Raw genomic sequence first — 18,901 nt, forward strand, 5'->3', positions numbered from 1 at the left:
AATGCATTCTGATTCTTGAGTGCAACTATGGTCTTCATATGATGTTGGTAATTATTAGAGTCTCAGATAGATACTGGTTAGTATAAATCAACCACATAATAGAATTATAATTTTTATCTTCTTTAATGCAGGCATTACAAGGAGCAGGTCAAATTATTGCTGAAATCAGAGAGACTCATCTTTGGTGAAGAGAACTACGTAAGACTGAGACTTTGTTGACTCGAAAGTTACTGCCTACTTGAGTAGATTTTTATTTATAAACTCCTATGTATTGCAATGGTATGAACTGCTCATGTGAAGACTGGCTATACACTGAAAACTGTACTCTGTATTACAGAATGAAATCACACAATCCAAATAAATGGCTGTTTCTAAAGTTTCCCAGTATATATAAAATACATCAACTCTTTCTTGTGATAGTTTCATTTGAACTTAAAAAGAAATGGTAATGTTCTCATTGTACAAGCAGCTTACCCGTGTAATCTGTTAGTAGTCTTAACGCTGCTACCACAGTCCTTCAAGAAGAACGCACCAAGACATTTCATACGACTGTACTGCATGCATTATATAAGCTGATCTGGCTTTGAAAGATGCGGGTTGACAAGTTACTCATAGTCACTGTATTCCACCTGTCCTTATTAGTTCTATCTCTGCAACCTTTGATGTGTTAGTCAGAAGGGTGGATGTACAGAGGATCTCTAACAATGACAATGATGCAGTGTGCATAATGGGTAGCCACAGAGCCCTTCCATTTCTTGGTCCACATTGCCCTAGTGCATTAAAATATCTGATTCTTACCCAAACCTAGAAGCACGTACTACATTTTCCTGTATTAAAAACAACCACCTACACTTGATTTTATAGTAAGACTTAGAGGCACTAAAAAAATTCAGATATATCTTAAAATTGCGGCACTTAACACCATGCTCTTACTTGGAGGGGGGACATAAAACCAAATTCTGTACTAGATCAGTAAGTATTAGATGATAATGGTTACTTTTGCTTCACACCAGCAAAATTAGCATAGAGGTGTGACAATACTGGTGGAGCCTTATTTAAAAAAAACAAAAAACCATGCTGACACACTCCTAATGGCTTATAGACAACTAATTTGCATTCAGGAGTGAGGTTTAGAACATACATTTTATTAAAATTCCTCAGGTGATTTTTGATATGAATTACATTATAAATGTTAAGATAATGGTCAAAATTCTTAAGGCATCTAGCAGATATTAAAATTTCTTTTTAAGTTAAAATATTTATGAAGGACTATTGACAATATAAATATATCTGTTAACTTTAGGTACCCATTTACTAAGAAACAACAGGCTCACCAACTTATCTCAAACATAAAAAAACCCAGATTCAGATCTTGATAGAATACATCATATCAAAATGTTTGTTAGTGCACTTTAAAATCACTCTGCCATCTTTAAACATTAGCTTTGAATTATACCCATCCATGTTTACTTACTTTAGACAGATTAGATAACTACTGTTTTAGCCTTTTGAATTTATAAGGGGGGAAAAAACCCTTCTAACGCATCTTTCTCCAGTATATCAAACAGATTTCCAATTAAAAAATGTTCCCTTTAAAGACATGCTATGGTAATGCACTTTCTAGTACTACATACCTTGTACTAGTACAAAGAAAAATAGGCAAGAGAGGTGTGGCAAGAGAAACCTTTGTTGGCTCTAAACTGGGTGAAGTTCTGAAATGTGGAGATGATCTATGACATTTATAATGGATACTTGTATGTTCTTGCTGTGTAAATAAAATTGCTGGTATGAAATGACATTAAAGTTTATCAATAAATGAATTCTTCCTCACTTTACTCCCAGAAAAAGATTTAGATAAACTCTAGCTTTTTAACTTAATAAATCTAATACAGTGTATATTGTATCAAAGTTTTGACTTTCTTACTAGATTCTAACAATTCACTGAAGTATTATTACATCTCCATTTTTGCATATAAAGACAGTGACTTTCTCTAATCCAGGTAGCAAATGGCTAGAACTTGAACATTAAAGCCACTCTTTGCTGCCTGTAAGGTTTTCTAGAGTAAATTTGGTTATGAACCATTCTGTATGTTTGTGCCTTTCACTTGATCCTCAGGGAAATGGATTTGTCATATGTGGAAATTTAAGTTCTGGAGATTTAATTTGCCTAAACTATGTAGAGCTTAACTAAGTCTTGATAGGAAATCCTTTAAATTTGACCTGAAAACTTCCCTTACCCGAGTATCTTTTGATATTCTCATATAATTGGATAGTTGGTATAACATAATATTTGCCTCTTTTACTTCTGTGGTTACTTAAGTTTTCAGTTTATCTCAAGTTGTAATCTGGTGGGGGACAGAAGCTGAAGCTTAAAACTAATTTAAAAGTTTTTAAATTTATAAAATATTGCTACCTCAGTAGTTTAACAAAGTAAGGCGGTGAGTAAATTTAGTTCCACCGAAACACAGGTAAGGGAATGGAAAATAATTAGAAACTTTCTGAAAAGTCAAGTACTGAATTTTAATCTTTTCTAAGAACTGCATTTGGTTCCTAAACAACAACAAAAATCAGTTTCCAGTACTAGATTTCGCATTTCTAATGTGGATGCTAGAGGCACTGCTGGTTTTAATACAGACACTAGCGAGATCAGTGAGATATATATACTTGATATAAAAGTATCTGCAATTCCTTAGATTACCTCTTTTTCATTGTTCCTCATGTCCAAAAAGGAGAGCAAGATAGGATTGGAAAGACAGCGTTTTTTCATAAAGTATAATTTTTAAAACATACTAACCCTGGAAACCATGGTTTTCTATGGTGGTCCTTAATGTTTAAGGATCAAGAAATAAAATCCCATCATTTACACAAACAACTTATTAACCAACCTATATAAATAATGAAATTACTCACACTGTGAGGCCTAGAGTATATACTCCATTCTCTGCTGACTGGCATAAGTGAAGGAATGTTGAGTTCTGGAGCCAACCTTTAGTATGTCTTGAGAATGAATGGCGGTAAGTTTGAGTCATCAGAAGGATTTTTCATCATAGTTGAAGCCATTTTATAATGTAGAAATTCCTTTTTCCTATTTTAAGTAATGAAAGTCCATTCTTAAGAATATGTTGTCCAACAACCAAAACACTCTCTGGATTTGTTACTTGTCTGTGATTTATACTGACTCCGCCTTCTGTTATCATCCGATACCTAAAAACAGAAATATTTAGTAACTATATAAATCCAATCACTGTTGATCTTTCCCCATAATACAGATACATCATTATTGTATTTCATGTAAATTTCAGGGGCTCTCCAGTTGAAACCTTTTAGCACTAAATCACTGAATTTATCTTCACTTTCACTGGATTATGTCTCCTTTTAATGTTCTTCTAAAGGAGGTTTAAGGCATAATAGGCTTCTTGTTTCCTAGTGAAAAAGAGCTGGGATATCTCATCTCTTGATAGAATTGTTTAGTGCAGTGGTTCTCAGCCTTTCTAATGCCGCGACCCTTTAATACAGTTCCTCATGTGGTGGTGACCCCCAATTTCATTGTTACAAATTCAACATAATTAAAGTATAGTGATTAATCACAAAAACAATATGTAATTATATATGTATTTTCTGATGGTCTTAGGCGACCCCCGTGAAAGGGTTGTTCGACCTCCAAAGGGGTCGCGACCCACAGGTTGAGAACTGCTGGTTTAGTGGGTTTCATGATAAAGTGAATTGGAATAATGGATCACTTTCTGGAGGGTACCCCCTACCTTGGGGAGAAAAATCACAGAAAAGAAACTTCCAGGACATCGCTGCTTTTAATGAGATACAAGTGACTACAGGAAGTCCTCACTTAATATTGTTGATAGGCTCTTGGAAACTGACTTTAAGTGAAGCAACATTTAACAAAACCAATTTTATCATAGGCTGAATGATAACAGAGCTAAGTTCCTATGGCATATTTCTGGTCACAAAAATATCACAAAACTTCTAACTACAGACTCCGAACACTTCTAATATTAAACACTGAAATAACTGAGCTATATATACATTTAAGATCAATAAAAACGAGATGAATTTTCCAACCCCCTAATGCCAATTCAGGGTTGCACGTGGCTGGAGCTTTCCCCAGCCCAGCAGCTCAGAGTGCAAAGGCAGGCACCAACTGTGGACAGGACGCCCTTCCATTGTAGGGCATGTGTGTGCACATGCATGTGCGTGCGCGGGCACACACACACACAGACTCATTCAGACTGGGACAATGTAGACACGACTCGTGCACATCTCTGGGATGTGGGAGGAAACCGGAGTCCCTGGGAACCCCCACAAAGACATGGGGAGATCATGCAAACTCCACACAGTGGGCCTGGCCAGAAACTGTCCTGTTTTTTTCTCATCATAATGAAATAACATTATTTGAGGACCTGCTGTTACAGTATTAGCTACAGAGATTTTTAAGAAACTTGCTTATGAAATTGGAAAACCCTTGCAAATTACATTTTGAATATATGCAAATAAGGGCAAATTTTGTTAAGACAAAGCAAAACTTCTTTAAAAAGCTGGCTAATTTCAGAAATACAAAATCAATACACTAATAAATTTTTGCTGGCCTATGTAATTAGCTTTTATTCAAGTTATTTATGCAATTCATTCAATAAACATTTACAGAGCTCTACTATGCACTAAATGTAAATAGAATATAGCAAACTAGTGGAGAGAGGCAAACAAATGAACATTCTGACACACTGATCAAATGCTGTCATGAGCTAGTAACTAGCTCTAGAAGTGCACCGAGGGGTGGGGATTGGAAGTTTTCCTCTAAGAAGAGTCACTGAAACTGGGAGTAAGTTGCAATTATTTTCACGAAAGTGAGGAAACATGGGAGTAGCCAGAAGGAGGTGAGATTTCAGTAGAGGGCTAGCGCATGAAAGGCCTTGGAAGTCTTTGCAAGGCAAATCTCGGTTTTATCTGAATATGTTACCAAAGTTAAGAAATTACTATGCATGGTTTTAGCTCAACAGTAAATGATTTAATATTTAGGAACAAATTTTCTCTTACAAAGAGTTATTTTAAGCTGTTTGCTATTATTTCCAGATCATGGTCTACATTTTGTTTAAAAGCACAAGCTTATACAATCTAAAAAATGTTAAGTATTACTTAGAACTCTGGCTAACTCAGATATGGTGACATCTTAAGTAGCAGTAAAACTTTTGTTATCAGTAAATAAACCACTAGAACAGTTTAGAAGGAAATGAAAAATGCTTCCACAGGGAGGAAAAGACTTAGAACCGCTGACTCACTGTGGAGAAGTGCATGATACCACCCTCAGTTCAGTGAATATTAACTAAACTAGCATATCAGGAAATCAATATGGTGGAGTGGCAGGTGATACAAAGAGAGACAATGGATATTTACTCCTTATAGAGAAATCTAAGCTCTTTAGGATAGAGGCAAATAATACAGAATAATTAGCGGGAAAAACACACCCACCAACTATAATATAACAAATGTCCTTCATAACCATGAACATGGACTGATAACTGTTTGACTTATGCTAGAACTCCTGTAGGTGAGGGACCCAGGGTCTTTTGGCCAACTAATGCTTCTACATCAGTTTCATTTATAAATGGGTAAGCATCAAATAATTTTATGGTTGGAAAACACATATATAATTACATATTGTTTTTGTGATTAATCACTATGCTTTAATTATGTTCAATTTGTAACAATGAAAATACATCCTGCATATCAGATATTTACATTACGATTCATAACAGTAGCAAAATTACAGTTATGAAGTAGCAACGAAAATAATTTTATGGTTGGGGGTCACCACAACATGAGGAACTGTATGAAAGGGTTGCAGCATTTGGAAGGCTGAGAACCACTGTTCTCAGACCAACATAACTCCTAGAAGAAATGAGACACCATTAATGAATTCTCAGGAAAACACGCTGTGGAAACACATGCTGTGAATTATACCATTTAATAGTGAATCAACTGTGAATCTGAAAGTTACGCAATCTTACCCCCGGGGACCATCTGGAATGGCATTTGCTTTGCGGCATGTATCTAGGACGCTTGTTCCAGGGTCAAGAACTAATTCAGAAAATGAAGCTTCTTTAAACAACTCTTTTAACTCTTGATCAGACATGACCTCCAGTGCATCTACGCTACTGTGATAAAGGGCTTGTGTACACCTGAAAAACAGTTTGAGGACAACATCATGCGACTGCTTATTCAGATACACATTCTAATACACAGTAACCAATTATGAAGTCCCCACTACGTTCTAGACTGAAAGTTTCTGAAACAGCAACATTTACCTGGTATAATTTATCAACTTAATTCAGGATCGTCTTTTTTTTATGATAAAGAGAGGCTATCTGAAAGCGACTATAGCCCACACTGACAATCCTTAGCAGTGAAGGACAACTCGAAAGCAGTGCGGCTCTAAATTTTCCCAAGTCTGCTATTAACTAAAGAACTTCATCAGTGTTCATTATTGGGAAAGGCCACCTTTTGGCAGAATCCAGCCCTTCCTGTCCATGAACCAGCTTCGTGACTTCCGCAGCAAGCCGTTTCTGAGGACCCCGCTTTTCTGGCTCTTTGACGTGCAGCTGCATGATGTGGTCGATCTCCGGAAGGGGCAGAAAAGTGAAGAGCCTCAGGTACCTTCGGGACAAAAAATAAAGTGTTACATTTAGATCACATACCTAGTTTTTACCTCTGGCTCCCTTTACTTTTAAAATTATTCTTAATTGTGAAACATAACAATTATGCAGACATGTACTGGACATAAGACAATCATACACATGCCACCCAGATGAAGGTGTTACTATTTTGCCATCTTTGTTTCAGATCTTTATTTATTTACTTATTTTTTTAACAATTTTTTTTAAAAAACCTGATTTTAGAAAAAGAAGGGAGAGGGAGAGAGAGAGAAACATCAATCAGCAGCCTCCTGCACACCTCCTAATGGGGATCGAGCCTGCAATCCAGGCATGTGCCCTCACTGGGAATCCCATGCTTGACCTCTGGGTGCATGGGATGATGCTCAATTAACCGAGACACACTGGCCAGAGCATGATCTTTCTTTCGTTAAAAGTCACAAAATAACAAAGGTATAGATGAAGGCCCCAGCCCCATCATATTCTCCTCTTGCCCCCAGAGATAATCACCAATCTAAATTTGTGTGCATTCTTCCCAAACATGTTTTTATTTTACGCTTTTGTTTTTCATGTATGTGTGTATTATATTTTGTGTTCACCATCCAAAGTCAAGTCTCCTTCCATCACTATTTATCCCCCTTTTACCTTCTTCACCCCGCCCCCACATACCCCTTCCCCTCTGGTAATCACCATACTATTGTCTGTATCAATGAGGTGTTTGTTTTTTCTTAATTCCTTTCACCTTTTCCACCCAGTCCTCATAACCCTCCCCTTTTAACAGCTGTCAGTTTATTCTATGTATCTATGAGTCTGTTTCTATTTTGTTTATTTTGTTCATTAGATTCCACACATAAGTGAAATCACATGGTATTTGTCTCTCTCTGGCTCATTTTACTTAGCACAATACTTCTGCAGGTCCATCCATGCTGTCGCAAAAGGTAAGATCTTTCTTCTCTCTCTCTCTCTCTCTTTTTTTTTACAGCTGAGTAGTATTCCACTGTGCAAATGTACCACAGCTTTTTTATCCACTCATCTACTGATGGGCAGTTGGGCTGCTTCCAAATCGTGGCTATTGTAAATAACGCTACAGTCTTCTGAATCAGTGTTTTGTATTTCTTCAGACATAGTCCCAGAAGTGGGATCACTGGGTCGTATGGCAGTTCTCTGTAGGCCTTAGGTTTCTTTTGGGTAAAAGCAAGACAATGGGATTTTGATTTTTTACGTTTCTGCCAGAGATCTAGTATAAAGTGTACTTGAATAAAAGTTTATCTATATGTGGGAGAACACATATTGGCAATGTAGGTATCATATATGATTACTGTGAAAAGAAATATAAAGAGCAGCTTAGTAATTGATCAATTTTTAATGTTGCATTAATGAAAAATGCTGTCCATGATACTGTTTTTTGGTAGCTACGTGACTATTGAATTTGTGGTCAACTAAACTTCATGGAGAAATTTTTGCATCACTGGTATCCATATTATAAATAATTAGAACAAGAAATGAGGAATTAACCAATTCTATTCATCCTTAAATTTTGATTCTGATATATTCCTTCTAAATGTGTCATCTTGTTAAGAGAAATGTCTGAGATGGATTTAACTGATGTGTTCAGAGCATTTCACCCCAAAGCAGCAGAATGTAAATTCTTTTCAAGTGGACACAGAACATTTTCTAGGATCGATCACATGTTAGGATATAAAACAAGTCTCAATTCATATCAAGCACCTTCTTTGACCATAATATGAAACTAGAAATCAATCACAAGAAAAACACTGAAAAACATACAAAGACATGAAAACTAATTAACATGGTACTAAACAATGAATGGGTTAACAATGAGGTCAAGGAAGAAATCAAAAGATACATCGAAACAAACAAAAATGAGAACACAATGGCCCCAATCTATGGGATACAGTGAGAGCAGTCCTACGGGGGAAACTAATAGCATTACAGGAAATTAGAAAAATCTCAAACAATCTAATTTTACACTTAAAGAAATTAGAAAACAGTAACAAAGTCCAAAGTGAGTAGAAGGAAGGAAATAAAAGATCAGAGCAGAAATAAATAAATTAGAGTCTAAAAAAATACAAAAGATCAATGAAACCAAGAGCTGGTTCTTTGAAAAGATAAAAAGATTGATAAAGCTTTAACCAAACTCATTAAGAAACAGAGGACTCAAATAAATAAAATCAGAAATGAAAGACAAGAAGTAACAAGTGACTCTTCAGAAATACAAAGGATTGTAAAAAAAATTACGAACAACAATATATGCCTGCAAATTAAACAATCTGGACTAAATGGATATTCCTAGCAATTACTATATTCCAAAACTAAAGCAGGAAGAATCAGAAAATCTGAATAGAGAGATTACAACTAATGAAGTTGAAGCAGTAATAAAAAAACTCCCAACAAAAAGTCTTGGATTGGATGGCTTCACAAGTGAATTTTACCAAACATTCACTCAAAGGAGAACTACACCTATCCTTCTCAAACTGTCCCAAAAGACTCAAGAGGCGGGAGGACTCCCACGCTCCTTTTACGAAGCCAAAATTATCCTAATTCCGAAGGCCGATAAAGACACTACAAAGAAAGAAAATTATAAGCCAGTATTCCGGATGAACATAGCGCTAAAATCCTCAACAAAATACTAACAAACCAGAGGTAGCAATTCATCAAAGAGATTATATGCCATGATCAGGTGGGCTTTATTCTGGGCATGCAAAGCTGGTACAATATCTGCAACTCAATAAACGTGATACACAACATAACAAAATACAGAACAAAAATCGCACAGTCATATCAACAGATGCACCCACTGATAAAAATCCAGCACTCATTTTTGATAAAAATTCTCAGCAAAGAGGGAACATACTTCAATGTAATAAAGGCCATAGATAACAAACCACAAACAACATCATACTCAATGGCAAAAACCAATAGTGTTTTCCTTAAGAACAGAACGAGACAGGGAGGTCCACTTTCACCGCTCTTATGCAGCACAGTGCTGGAAGCCCTGGCCACAGCAACCAGACAAGAAGAAATAAAAGGCATCCAAATTGAAAAGGAAAAAGGAAAATTGTCATTATTTGTGACATGATACTGTATATAGAGAACCCTAAAGATTTCACCAACAAACAAACAAAAAACCTACACAAAAACCCTACTAAAACCGATAAACGAATTCACCAAAATAAATATCCAGAAATCAGTTGTATTTTATACACCAATAATGAACTATAAGAAAACAATCCCATTTACAATTGCATTAAAAAAAATACCTTGGAATAAATTTAACCAAGGATGTAAATGACTTGTGCTTGGAAAATGATAAAACATTGAAGAAAGGAATAGAAAAAGATATAAATAAGTGGAAGCATATACTGTAGTTCATGGATAGGAAGACTCAAAATCATTAAAATGTCCATACTATCCAAAGCAATCTATCGATTCAACATAATTCCTATCAAGATACCAATGTCATATTTCACAGAACTAGAACAAATATTCCAAAAATCCATATAGAACCACAAAAGACCTCAAATATCCTCAACAATCTTGAGAAAGAAGAACAAAATTGGAGGAACCATACTGTCTGATATCAAACTATACCACAAGGCCATAGTAATAAAAAACAGCATGGTACTGGCATAAAAACACATATACATCAATGGACCAGAATAGAGAGCTCAGAAACAAACCCATTCCTTTATGGTCAATTAACAATCTACAAAGGAGGCAAAAATGTACATGGGATATAGTCTATTCAAAGACATCCATCTTGAATAAACATATTGCCAATTGTACAGGGGTGGGCAAAGATTTATAGTTGTTCGTGTGGAAATAATAACACAACAATAAACTCTGTTTCATGTACTCACAACTGTGAACCTACTTTTGCCCACCCAGTATGCTACAGCTACGAGTGAACCAACTTGATAAGGCAGTAGGCCTCCCCCACTCATGAATTTCCCCTTTTGGAAAGCCCTGGATAACCTAGATAACTGACCAGTTGAGCTACCCCACGAAACCTTAGGCACCCCATCTCATCCCCAATAAAAGCAGAGCCCCTCTACACTCCCTCCTGGCTCTATCTGTGACCTCGCTGTTTGGCCCTCAGAGTGCCATGTATCCACGACTTGTAATAAATCTTGTTTTGCCAAAGATTCCAATGGTTGCTGCTCAGGTGCATCCCGCAATCATAACAAGGGCATGTTCAGCCACAACACTGTCGCAGAAATGTCTGTGGGAGCTCACCACAAGCAGTATGGGCCCAGGTGAGCACCCACGGGCATTTTTAGCCAATAATATCACTATCAATATGCCGAGACCAACACAACCATCAGCATCGTTGGCAGGACTACATGATTGAACTTGCAATTAACTGTGGGGCTAACTGACTAGCCTTGACTACCCTTTAGCCTAGACTAGCTTACTAACTGGTGTTACCCACTTGGAAATGCAGCCTGCTTGCTGGTGTGTGCTTTTGCATATTGCCTCTGCCATGTGTTTGTTGCCTGTGATATCTATACCAAAATGTCACTGCTGCCATAAAATTCAGTGATCACAGAGTAGTGCGATCAAGGCCAATGACCTAGCTAATATGTTCTGTTCCCATCGTACAGTTTTTAAAAAATAATTTTGAAGGGGCTTTATATCCATTTACACAGCTCCCAATGAGATAAACAACCCTGCAGATGCACATAACCTTTACTGCCAAGATTTAAACACCTGACATTGGAACGCTGCAGTTTTTGGCATTATACTGAGAGAAGCATACCCTCCGAGGAAGCAGTATGAGCAGATTTACACACACTTACACACCACCTACACCAACGTGGCTGGGCAACTGCTCCTCACAAGGTCCAAGGCTGAGCATCATCTGATTTGGGGCATCATGTGATTTTCTAAGTGCCGAGAAACCCCCCAACAGTCAAACATCAATCCTATATAATAAAAGCCTAATATGCGAATCAACCGAACAGCGGAACGACCGGTCGCTATGATGTGCACTGACCACCAGGGGGCATATGCTCAACACAGGAGCTGCCCGCAGGCCCCAGGCCAGCCAAGGAGGGTGCCAGCAGGGGCCCCCTGATCACCCCGCAGAGGGAGGTGACCGGTGGCAGCAGGCGGGGCTGGCCGGCAAACGGGCAGCGGCAGGGGGTGGGGTCAGCGAGTGGGTGGCACCAGGCCAGCCAAGGCGGGTGCCAGTAGGGGCCCCCCAATCACCCCACCAGTCACCCCACAGATCGGCTCTGATTGCCAGCCAGGCCTAGGTACCCTACCCATGCACGAATTTCATGCACCGGGCCTCTAGTTACTCACTATAAACTACCCACTACTGTCAAGTTCAACACATACTAGGCCTTTTCATGTTCTGAAAGCAACACATCCTTCATCTCTCACTGCTGACACAATCACATGGGATCAAATTTTAGAAACTAAGGCCCTGACTGGCCAGTACTACTCCACACCCAAGTTCCTATGATGCCCTGGATTAGAGATGCTTCACAATAGTAGCTTGGCAAAGCCACCAATGCCTCCTTGGTAAAATGGAAATGGTACCTTAAGGAGGGCTAAATCTAACGTCAAGGCCTTTCCAAATTACAGGAGAATGTGGCCTCCTGCATGCTCAGCCCCTTGCCCAAGAGCCTTGCAGTTGGTATCAATGCTTGTTTCCTCCTCCTCGGGCTGCTTGGGGAGCCCCTTGGGACCAACTGCCTCAGATGGGCAGGGAGTCAGTATTCTTCATCAGTGGCAGCTTACACCAGCGGTAGCCCACCGGTGGTCTGCGGACCACTGGTGGTCCTCGAGGTCCGAAAGGTTGGTGAGCGCTGGCTTACACAATGTAGCTCGCTGCAGGGCCATGGCAATCCACCCGACCTCCGGCATCTCTCTCTGGCTCAGCCCAATTGGCAGCACTTGTAGGTGTTCACCTAGCCCTCAAGGTAGCCATAGAAAGGGGCCTTTTGCAGATCCACATTTTCAGACTCCTGAGCTATTATCGCCTTATAGTTTGGTCTGGCCAATGGCTAAGGGACACTTTTCTTTTTTTTAAATATATTTTATTGATTTTTTACAGAGAGGAAGGGAGAGAGATAGAGAGTTAGAAACATCGATGAGAGAGAAACATCAATCAGCTGCCTCCTGCACATCTCCTACTGGGGATATGCCTGCAACCCAGGTACATGCCCTTGACCGGAATCGAACCTGGGACCTTTCAGTCCGCAGGCTGATGCTCTATCCACTGAGCCAAACCGGTTTCGGCCACTTTTCTCATATATAGACAAGCCCATTTGGGGTGCCCAGCTAGGGAAGGAGTCCCCAATTCCTATCATTGTTACTCTTGTTTCTGCTCATACTAACCGCTTTATGCCAGAAGACATTTTCAACAATATCGTAGACTCCCTCACTGAGCCCTCCACACTCTGCATGGTACAGACTTCTCAGGGTAGCAACCCTTCCCAACCAGCTTGAGAAATGGACTCTGTAATCTCAGCTCACTGAGGAATTCATGCCCTAACAACTTGGGCTCAAATGAGGGGACTTCTTTTCTCTTTTGTGGCAGCCAAAGTTGTGATAGACAATTGCATTTTCTGCTCCCAAACCAAACAATGGAAGCTATCTACATGAGGACATATTCCCTTGGGGAGATTGACCATGCTCCCACTAGCTGATTGATTTCATTGCCCGCTGCCCTCCTGCTGCGGCTTCCAGATATGCCTCCACAATCATTAGTTACACCAGACTCCCCTTGGGGACTCTCACTCATTGAGCATCACAACAGACACTCCTTAAATTACTTTCAGGCAAGTGGGTCCCAAAATGGACTGAACTCTTGCCAAAGCCCTCATCTTGCTTAACTCTCACACCCTGGGGAACTACATACCCCATATACCAACTATCATACACTCCTCCAAATCCCACTTTTGGTGTCCTCTGGGAGTCAAGCTTTTGCCTCCATGACAACATCCATTTATTTTTTCCTCAGGCTCATCTTCCCCTTTCTGCTATGCTTTTCCATCATCTTGCCATCTGCTTCACGTTGATGACTTGATTGAGGATGGGTAGTCCAATATGAGCCCCTCATCAATAAATGACCCCTAGCCCATGACCAAGACCCCAACTGGACAGCCACATGGGAGGGTCACCAACCCACTAGTGGCAACCACTCCAGAGGACCGCACCCCTAGTGAGATGGACTTATCACTAAAGAGGACAATGCTTCAGGTGATATCACCCCAGCTCAAGAGTTTGCCATCGGAGATGATTATGCCCCCTACACTAGAGATGACACCCCAGGGACATATCACCATGTCAGAGGCCTCACCACTTGCCCAAATGGCCCCACTCCCTAGTCCACCTCAAACTTGGAAAAATGCTTAAATGGAGACTATGACTTTCCAGGAACAATGGACTAAACGTATTGTTCTGACTCCATCAGGGGGCTCATTGGAATATTTTCTGAATCTGCCTACTGCACCATTGCATCAAATCTCCCCACTGTGGCAAGCTGAAATGTGCATTCGGAGCCAGACTGTTCCCCTGCTAGAAATACCACCAATTTAGACTGCTTGCCCTCACCTGTTTATTTCCTTACTAGAGGCCCAGCGCACCATTAGATCGTGTGGGTAGGGTCCCTAGGCCTAGCCTCCTGCGATCAGGGCCATTTTCTGCCCGTTCACCAGTCTCCAGGCTGAATGCCGCCTCTGCCGCCAGGCTGTCAGGCCGTTGGGATCACCAGCTCATCCCCGCTGCTTCGGGGCTCAGGCCTGCAGGAAATGCATGCTGGATACTTCACCTCCGTGTGTGTGTGCTGGGCTGGCCACTGATGGGACGTGCTGTCTGCTCGGGGCTGCTCACGCAAGGGCCGCCGCCACCGCCACTGCTGCTGGGGCTTGAGGTGCTGCTGATGGAGGCTGTGGGGTGCACCTATGACCTACCTGTCCTGGCGTGAGTGGCCCTGAGCGGGCAGCGCCTTCCATCAGTGGCCGGCCCGGTGCACGTGCATGGAGGTGAAGTTGTTGGCACCTGCTTTCCCACAGGCCTGAGCCCCCCGAGCAGCTGGTATGAGCTGGTGATCCCAATGGCCTGACAGCCAGCCCGGTCCTCCGGCCACCCACCGGGGTTCTCCCGTTCACCATCTGAGCCTGTGGGCCGGGGGGAGGGAACAAGAGGTCAGCAGTTCATCCCTCGCCAGTCGCGCCCGCCCCCACTTGAGGGTAGGGGGTGGGTGGGTGGGAGGGACCAAGAGGTGGTCAATGCCACCTCATGGCGACCGGTTGTTTGGTCATTTTGGTCGTGACACCTCTTGGCCTTTCATTATTATGATATTACATTCCTTGGGCAAGACATGTCACACAAGACAGCAATTATCCACTTTCAAAAAATGTTTTAGATAAATGGACAACTTCACAAATAGACACACCATTAATTTGACACATAGGGAAGTAAAGAGAAGATTGGGGATGGGAAGTCAGAGCTCAAATACAATAAACCCTCGATTTTGCAGACCTGGATTTAACAGACTTTGGATTTATTAGACAAAATCTGGTCCACGTGTCATATGTGAAAATTAACACCCTGTAAATTTTAAAATGCTTTTAACCAAGATTTGTTTATAATTACATTACAGGTTATTTTTTTGTTATTAATTCAGTTATTTTTAAATATATTTTACTGATTTTTTTACAGAGGAAGGGAGAGGGATAGAGAGTTAGAAACATCAATGAGAGAGAAACATCTATCAGCTGCCTCCTGCACACTCCCTACTGGGGATGTGCCTGTAACCAAGGTACATGCCCTTGACCGGAATTGAACCTGGGACCCTTGAGTCCGCAGGCTGACGCTCTATCCACTGAGCCAAACTGGTAGGGCCGTGGTGGTCAAACCGCGGCTTGCGAGCCACATGCGGCTCTTTGGCCCCCTGAGTGTGGCTCTTCCACAAAATACCACGTGCGTGCACGCACATACAGTGTGATTGAAACTTCGTGGCTCATGCGCAGAAGTCAGTATTTTGTGGAAGAGCCGGTATTTTGTGGAAGAGCCACACTCAAGGGGCCAAAGAGCTGCATGTGGCTCGAGAGCCGCAGTTTGCCGAGCCAGTTTGCCGACCACTGGGTTAGGGCAATTCAGTTATTTTTAATAAATTCTAGTGAGTACATATGTTGGAAAAAACACTAGTAATTTTGCCTACATAAATATTACGTATCTACAACAATAGTCTGTATATTTAAATCCAAGAGTCACTGCTTGTAAACAATGTTCAGGAATGATCACACCGAATCAAGCTTGGTAATTGGTTCTGATGTCGAATGGCATGACTTTCTGCAGCAGTTTTAACCGGTGCCAGCTGCTGTTCCCATGTGCGCTAGGCCACGCCCCAACTGGTGAATGCACACATTTACTAGACCTATTCAGTATAAATTTAAAATTACAATATATATGGAAAACTTTTCTGTGAAATTAAACTTTTCATACATAATTTTAATTACACAAACGTGTCTACAAAAGTAAAAACAAGTAAACTAATTTGTCAATTTCTAACACACACATTCGGAAAACCTACTTTATTATATACTGGACTTGCAGCTTTAATGGACACCCCTTCACCAGAATTTGTCTTTATTTATCAAGGTTTTACTGTACTTGCCAGATGCAGATCAGGATCTTGGATCTAAGTTTTCTAGCAACCACAGTGGTTTTCTGCCTTAACCAACAAAAGTGTTTAACTTCAGGACAGTTAAAGTTAATGTTCTGTGTTGTAATTGTTTATGCCTTTAATAGAATCTAACTTAAAACACAACAACCAAGCATACAGAGAGATTCAATGCTAAAACTGTATCATGAGCTCAGTTTTTCTCAGCACACTATTCAGAACTCACCTTTCTACCGAATCATCTGGCTGCCTGACAAAGAACTGATACAGTTCAAATGGAGATGTCTTATCCCTGCTCAGCCACACAGCATTGCCAGCAGACTTTCCCAGTTTTGCTCCAGTTGTACTTGTAATCAGAGGAAGAGTGATTCCAAATACGTCTTCTCCAGTCAACCTATGCATAAAGGAAAACTTCATGATGTGTTTCAGGCACAGGCGATGGCAGATTTTGCTAGTCACGCTTCAAATTTCCGTGCGGTCTCTTGCTCTAAGACAGTGGTTCTCAACCTTGGTTGCACATTAGAATCACCTGGGACTCTTTTTAAAATCCTGATTCCTGGGCCTCATCCTCCGGAAATTCTGTTTCTTTATTATGGGGTGAGGCCACACATTAGTAACAAAGACACAGAATTTCCGAAGGTTGAGGCCCAGGAATCAGGATTTTAAAAAGAGTCCCAGGTGATTCTAATGTGCAGCCAAGGTTGAGAACCACTGCTCTAAGAAAACTTCTGCGACCTCTCACAGCTTTCACAGCATTCACTCTATTCTGGCATTTGTCGTTCTGAATAGCAATTGAACCAGTGACTCTGGGCAAGCCAAGGGGAGGTGCTGCTAACGGGGGAGTCAGGTGGAGACACTAAAGGAGTTAACTTAAAGGGACTTTAAAAAAAAATGAGTAGCACATGGGGTAGCCCTGTGGCTCATCCCTCGCTTCACGGAAGGTGCCGAGCTAAAGCAGAGGCTACTCAAGGAAGCCTATATACCTGCTTAGGTATAAACGAAGAAAAGCAGTTTCTCAAATCAGAAACACAAAGAGCTACTTAGGGGAATGAAAACATACAATCCTGACTAGTGGTCTATTTCCCGCAGAGCTCTAGGCTACCTCCCACACCTAACACTCCATCTCAGCCCTCTAGTTCTCATTGGCCGATGGTAATGTTAACACCACTGCAGACCCTTACTGGGGGGGAAACCAACAAGGGCTTGGACGACGGGCGTCACCTCACAATCCCAACAGTGCATCGCCGGCTATTTCGCGTGTCCATGTTTTGGTCCCAGGATTTCTCCAGGGCCGAGAGACGCTTACTTGTTGATGAACTCGTATCCCGACGTGATGTTGCCCAGCTGATCAGATCCGCCCAGCTGCACCCGGCATCCGTAACGCTGAAACAAGTAGTAGAAGTCGTAGGCTTGGAGCACCTGGTACAAGAACTCGGCCAAGCTCATGCCCTCCGGGCTCTTGAGCCGGGTCTGGACGCTCAGCCGGCTCAGCAGCGTGCCCATGCGGAAGTGGCCGCCCACCGCCGCCAGGAAGTCCACCAGGTGCTGCTCCTGGTACCAGGCCGAGTTGTCTAGCACCGTGAAGCTGCCCCAGGCCCGCCCATTGGAGAAGAGCTGCTGGTGATGCGCTGCCAGGGCCTCCAGCCCTCGGCGCAGGGCGCGCGCGTTGCTGCCCACGCGCTCCGCGTCCAGCGCCTCGCGCTCCTTGGTGCGCCCGCTGGGGTCTCCCAGGCGCGCCGTGGCGCCTCCCACGAGGGCGATCACGTTGTGGCCGGCTCGCTGGAAGTGAAAGAGGCCCAGCAGCGTCAGCAGGTGCCCCACATGCAGCGAGTCCGCCGTGGGGTCGAAGCCGCAGTAGACGGTCTGGGGACAGTTGCCCGCGATGCTACGGTCGAAGAGCTCTGGGAGCTCTACCTTCGTGCCCTTGTCGGGGAAGAACTCCTTGAACAAACCCCGAGCCTTCTGCACCGCCAGCAACCCCTTATTGCCCGAATGGGCTTCACGCAGCCCCCGGGGCAAGACTGCCCGCGGGCCCGGGGTGCAAAACCACCGGCTCGGAGAAATGCACCGCAACATGGGCGCCGCCATCTTGGTGGTGGCGCGAAAGGAGTGCTGGGACCCCGCCGCGCCGCTCGCCGTCGGCTTCCTACAAATCGCTTCAGGGTTTGTGCGCATGCCCGTAGAGCGAGGCGGTTACTTAGTTACGGAGCTGGCGTTGGAGGCCGTCACTGGAGTTGCAACTCTCCAGGGGTGTAAACAAAGAGAAGCAGTTTCTCAGATCAGAAGCAGAAAGAGCTAGCGGTCTATTTCCAGCAGAGCTCTGGAACATCCCACACCTAATACTTCAACTCGGCCCTTGAGTTCTCATTAGCCAGTGATGATATCAACACTTTCGCTTAATGCCCAGTCGCTTTAAACTCCCTTAGAACTTAATTTCTTCATCTGTAATGTGGAGGTGTTTATTACAATAGTTCCCACCTCATAAGGCTGTTGTAAGGATTGAGGAAGTACTTGGCATATTGCGAGCTACAGTTGTTAGCTTTTGTTTAAGTTTCCACGTTAAAACATTGTGATACGC

At 42.1% G+C, this 18,901-nt stretch overlaps 2 protein-coding genes across 19 annotated transcripts in view; one reads left to right on the top strand and one right to left on the bottom strand.

Annotated features, from left to right (window-relative positions):
• DNM1L (dynamin 1 like) overlaps nucleotides 1–1,820 on the top strand; it is a 48,080-nt gene extending 46,260 nt beyond the window's left edge. For all 18 annotated transcript variants that reach the window (XM_059682542.1, XM_059682534.1, XM_059682528.1 and 15 more), the window contains one exon: nucleotides 132–1,820. In XM_059682542.1, the coding sequence (XP_059538525.1) occupies nucleotides 132–188 (57 nt within the window). In that variant the 3' untranslated portion in view covers nucleotides 189–1,820. The remainder of the gene's footprint in view (nucleotides 1–131) is intronic.
• On the bottom strand, nucleotides 1,063–18,450 carry YARS2 (tyrosyl-tRNA synthetase 2). The gene is made up of 5 exons (XM_059682547.1): nucleotides 17,630–18,450; nucleotides 16,550–16,717; nucleotides 6,511–6,666; nucleotides 6,021–6,191; nucleotides 1,063–3,204 (listed from the first exon to the last, which is right to left on the bottom strand). Exons 1-5 carry the CDS (start codon nucleotides 18,409–18,411, stop codon nucleotides 3,045–3,047), a joined length of 1,437 nt encoding a protein of 478 aa, XP_059538530.1. The 5' UTR covers nucleotides 18,412–18,450; the 3' UTR covers nucleotides 1,063–3,044.
• Nucleotides 18,451–18,901: the final 451 nt, after the last annotated feature.

This window comes from Myotis daubentonii, chromosome 2 (genome assembly GCF_963259705.1).
Source record: "Myotis daubentonii chromosome 2, mMyoDau2.1, whole genome shotgun sequence".
Lineage (NCBI taxonomy): Eukaryota > Metazoa > Chordata > Mammalia > Chiroptera > Vespertilionidae > Myotis > Myotis daubentonii.

What these genes read in the sequence shown, in the direction of transcription:
- YARS2 (XM_059682547.1), bottom strand. Translation starts at nt 18,411, where the DNA reads ATGGCGGCGCCCATGTTGCGGTGCATTTCTCCGAGCCGGTGGTTTTGC. An exon ending in CCAGATGATTCGGTAGAAAG is followed by an intron (nt 6,667 to 16,549) that starts GTGAGTTCTGAA and finishes TTTGTCCCGAAG; the next exon opens with GTACCTGAGGCTCTTCACTT. An exon ending in GGGCTGGATTCTGCCAAAAG is followed by an intron (nt 6,192 to 6,510) that starts GTGGCCTTTCCC and finishes ACTGTTTTTCAG; the next exon opens with GTGTACACAAGCCCTTTATC.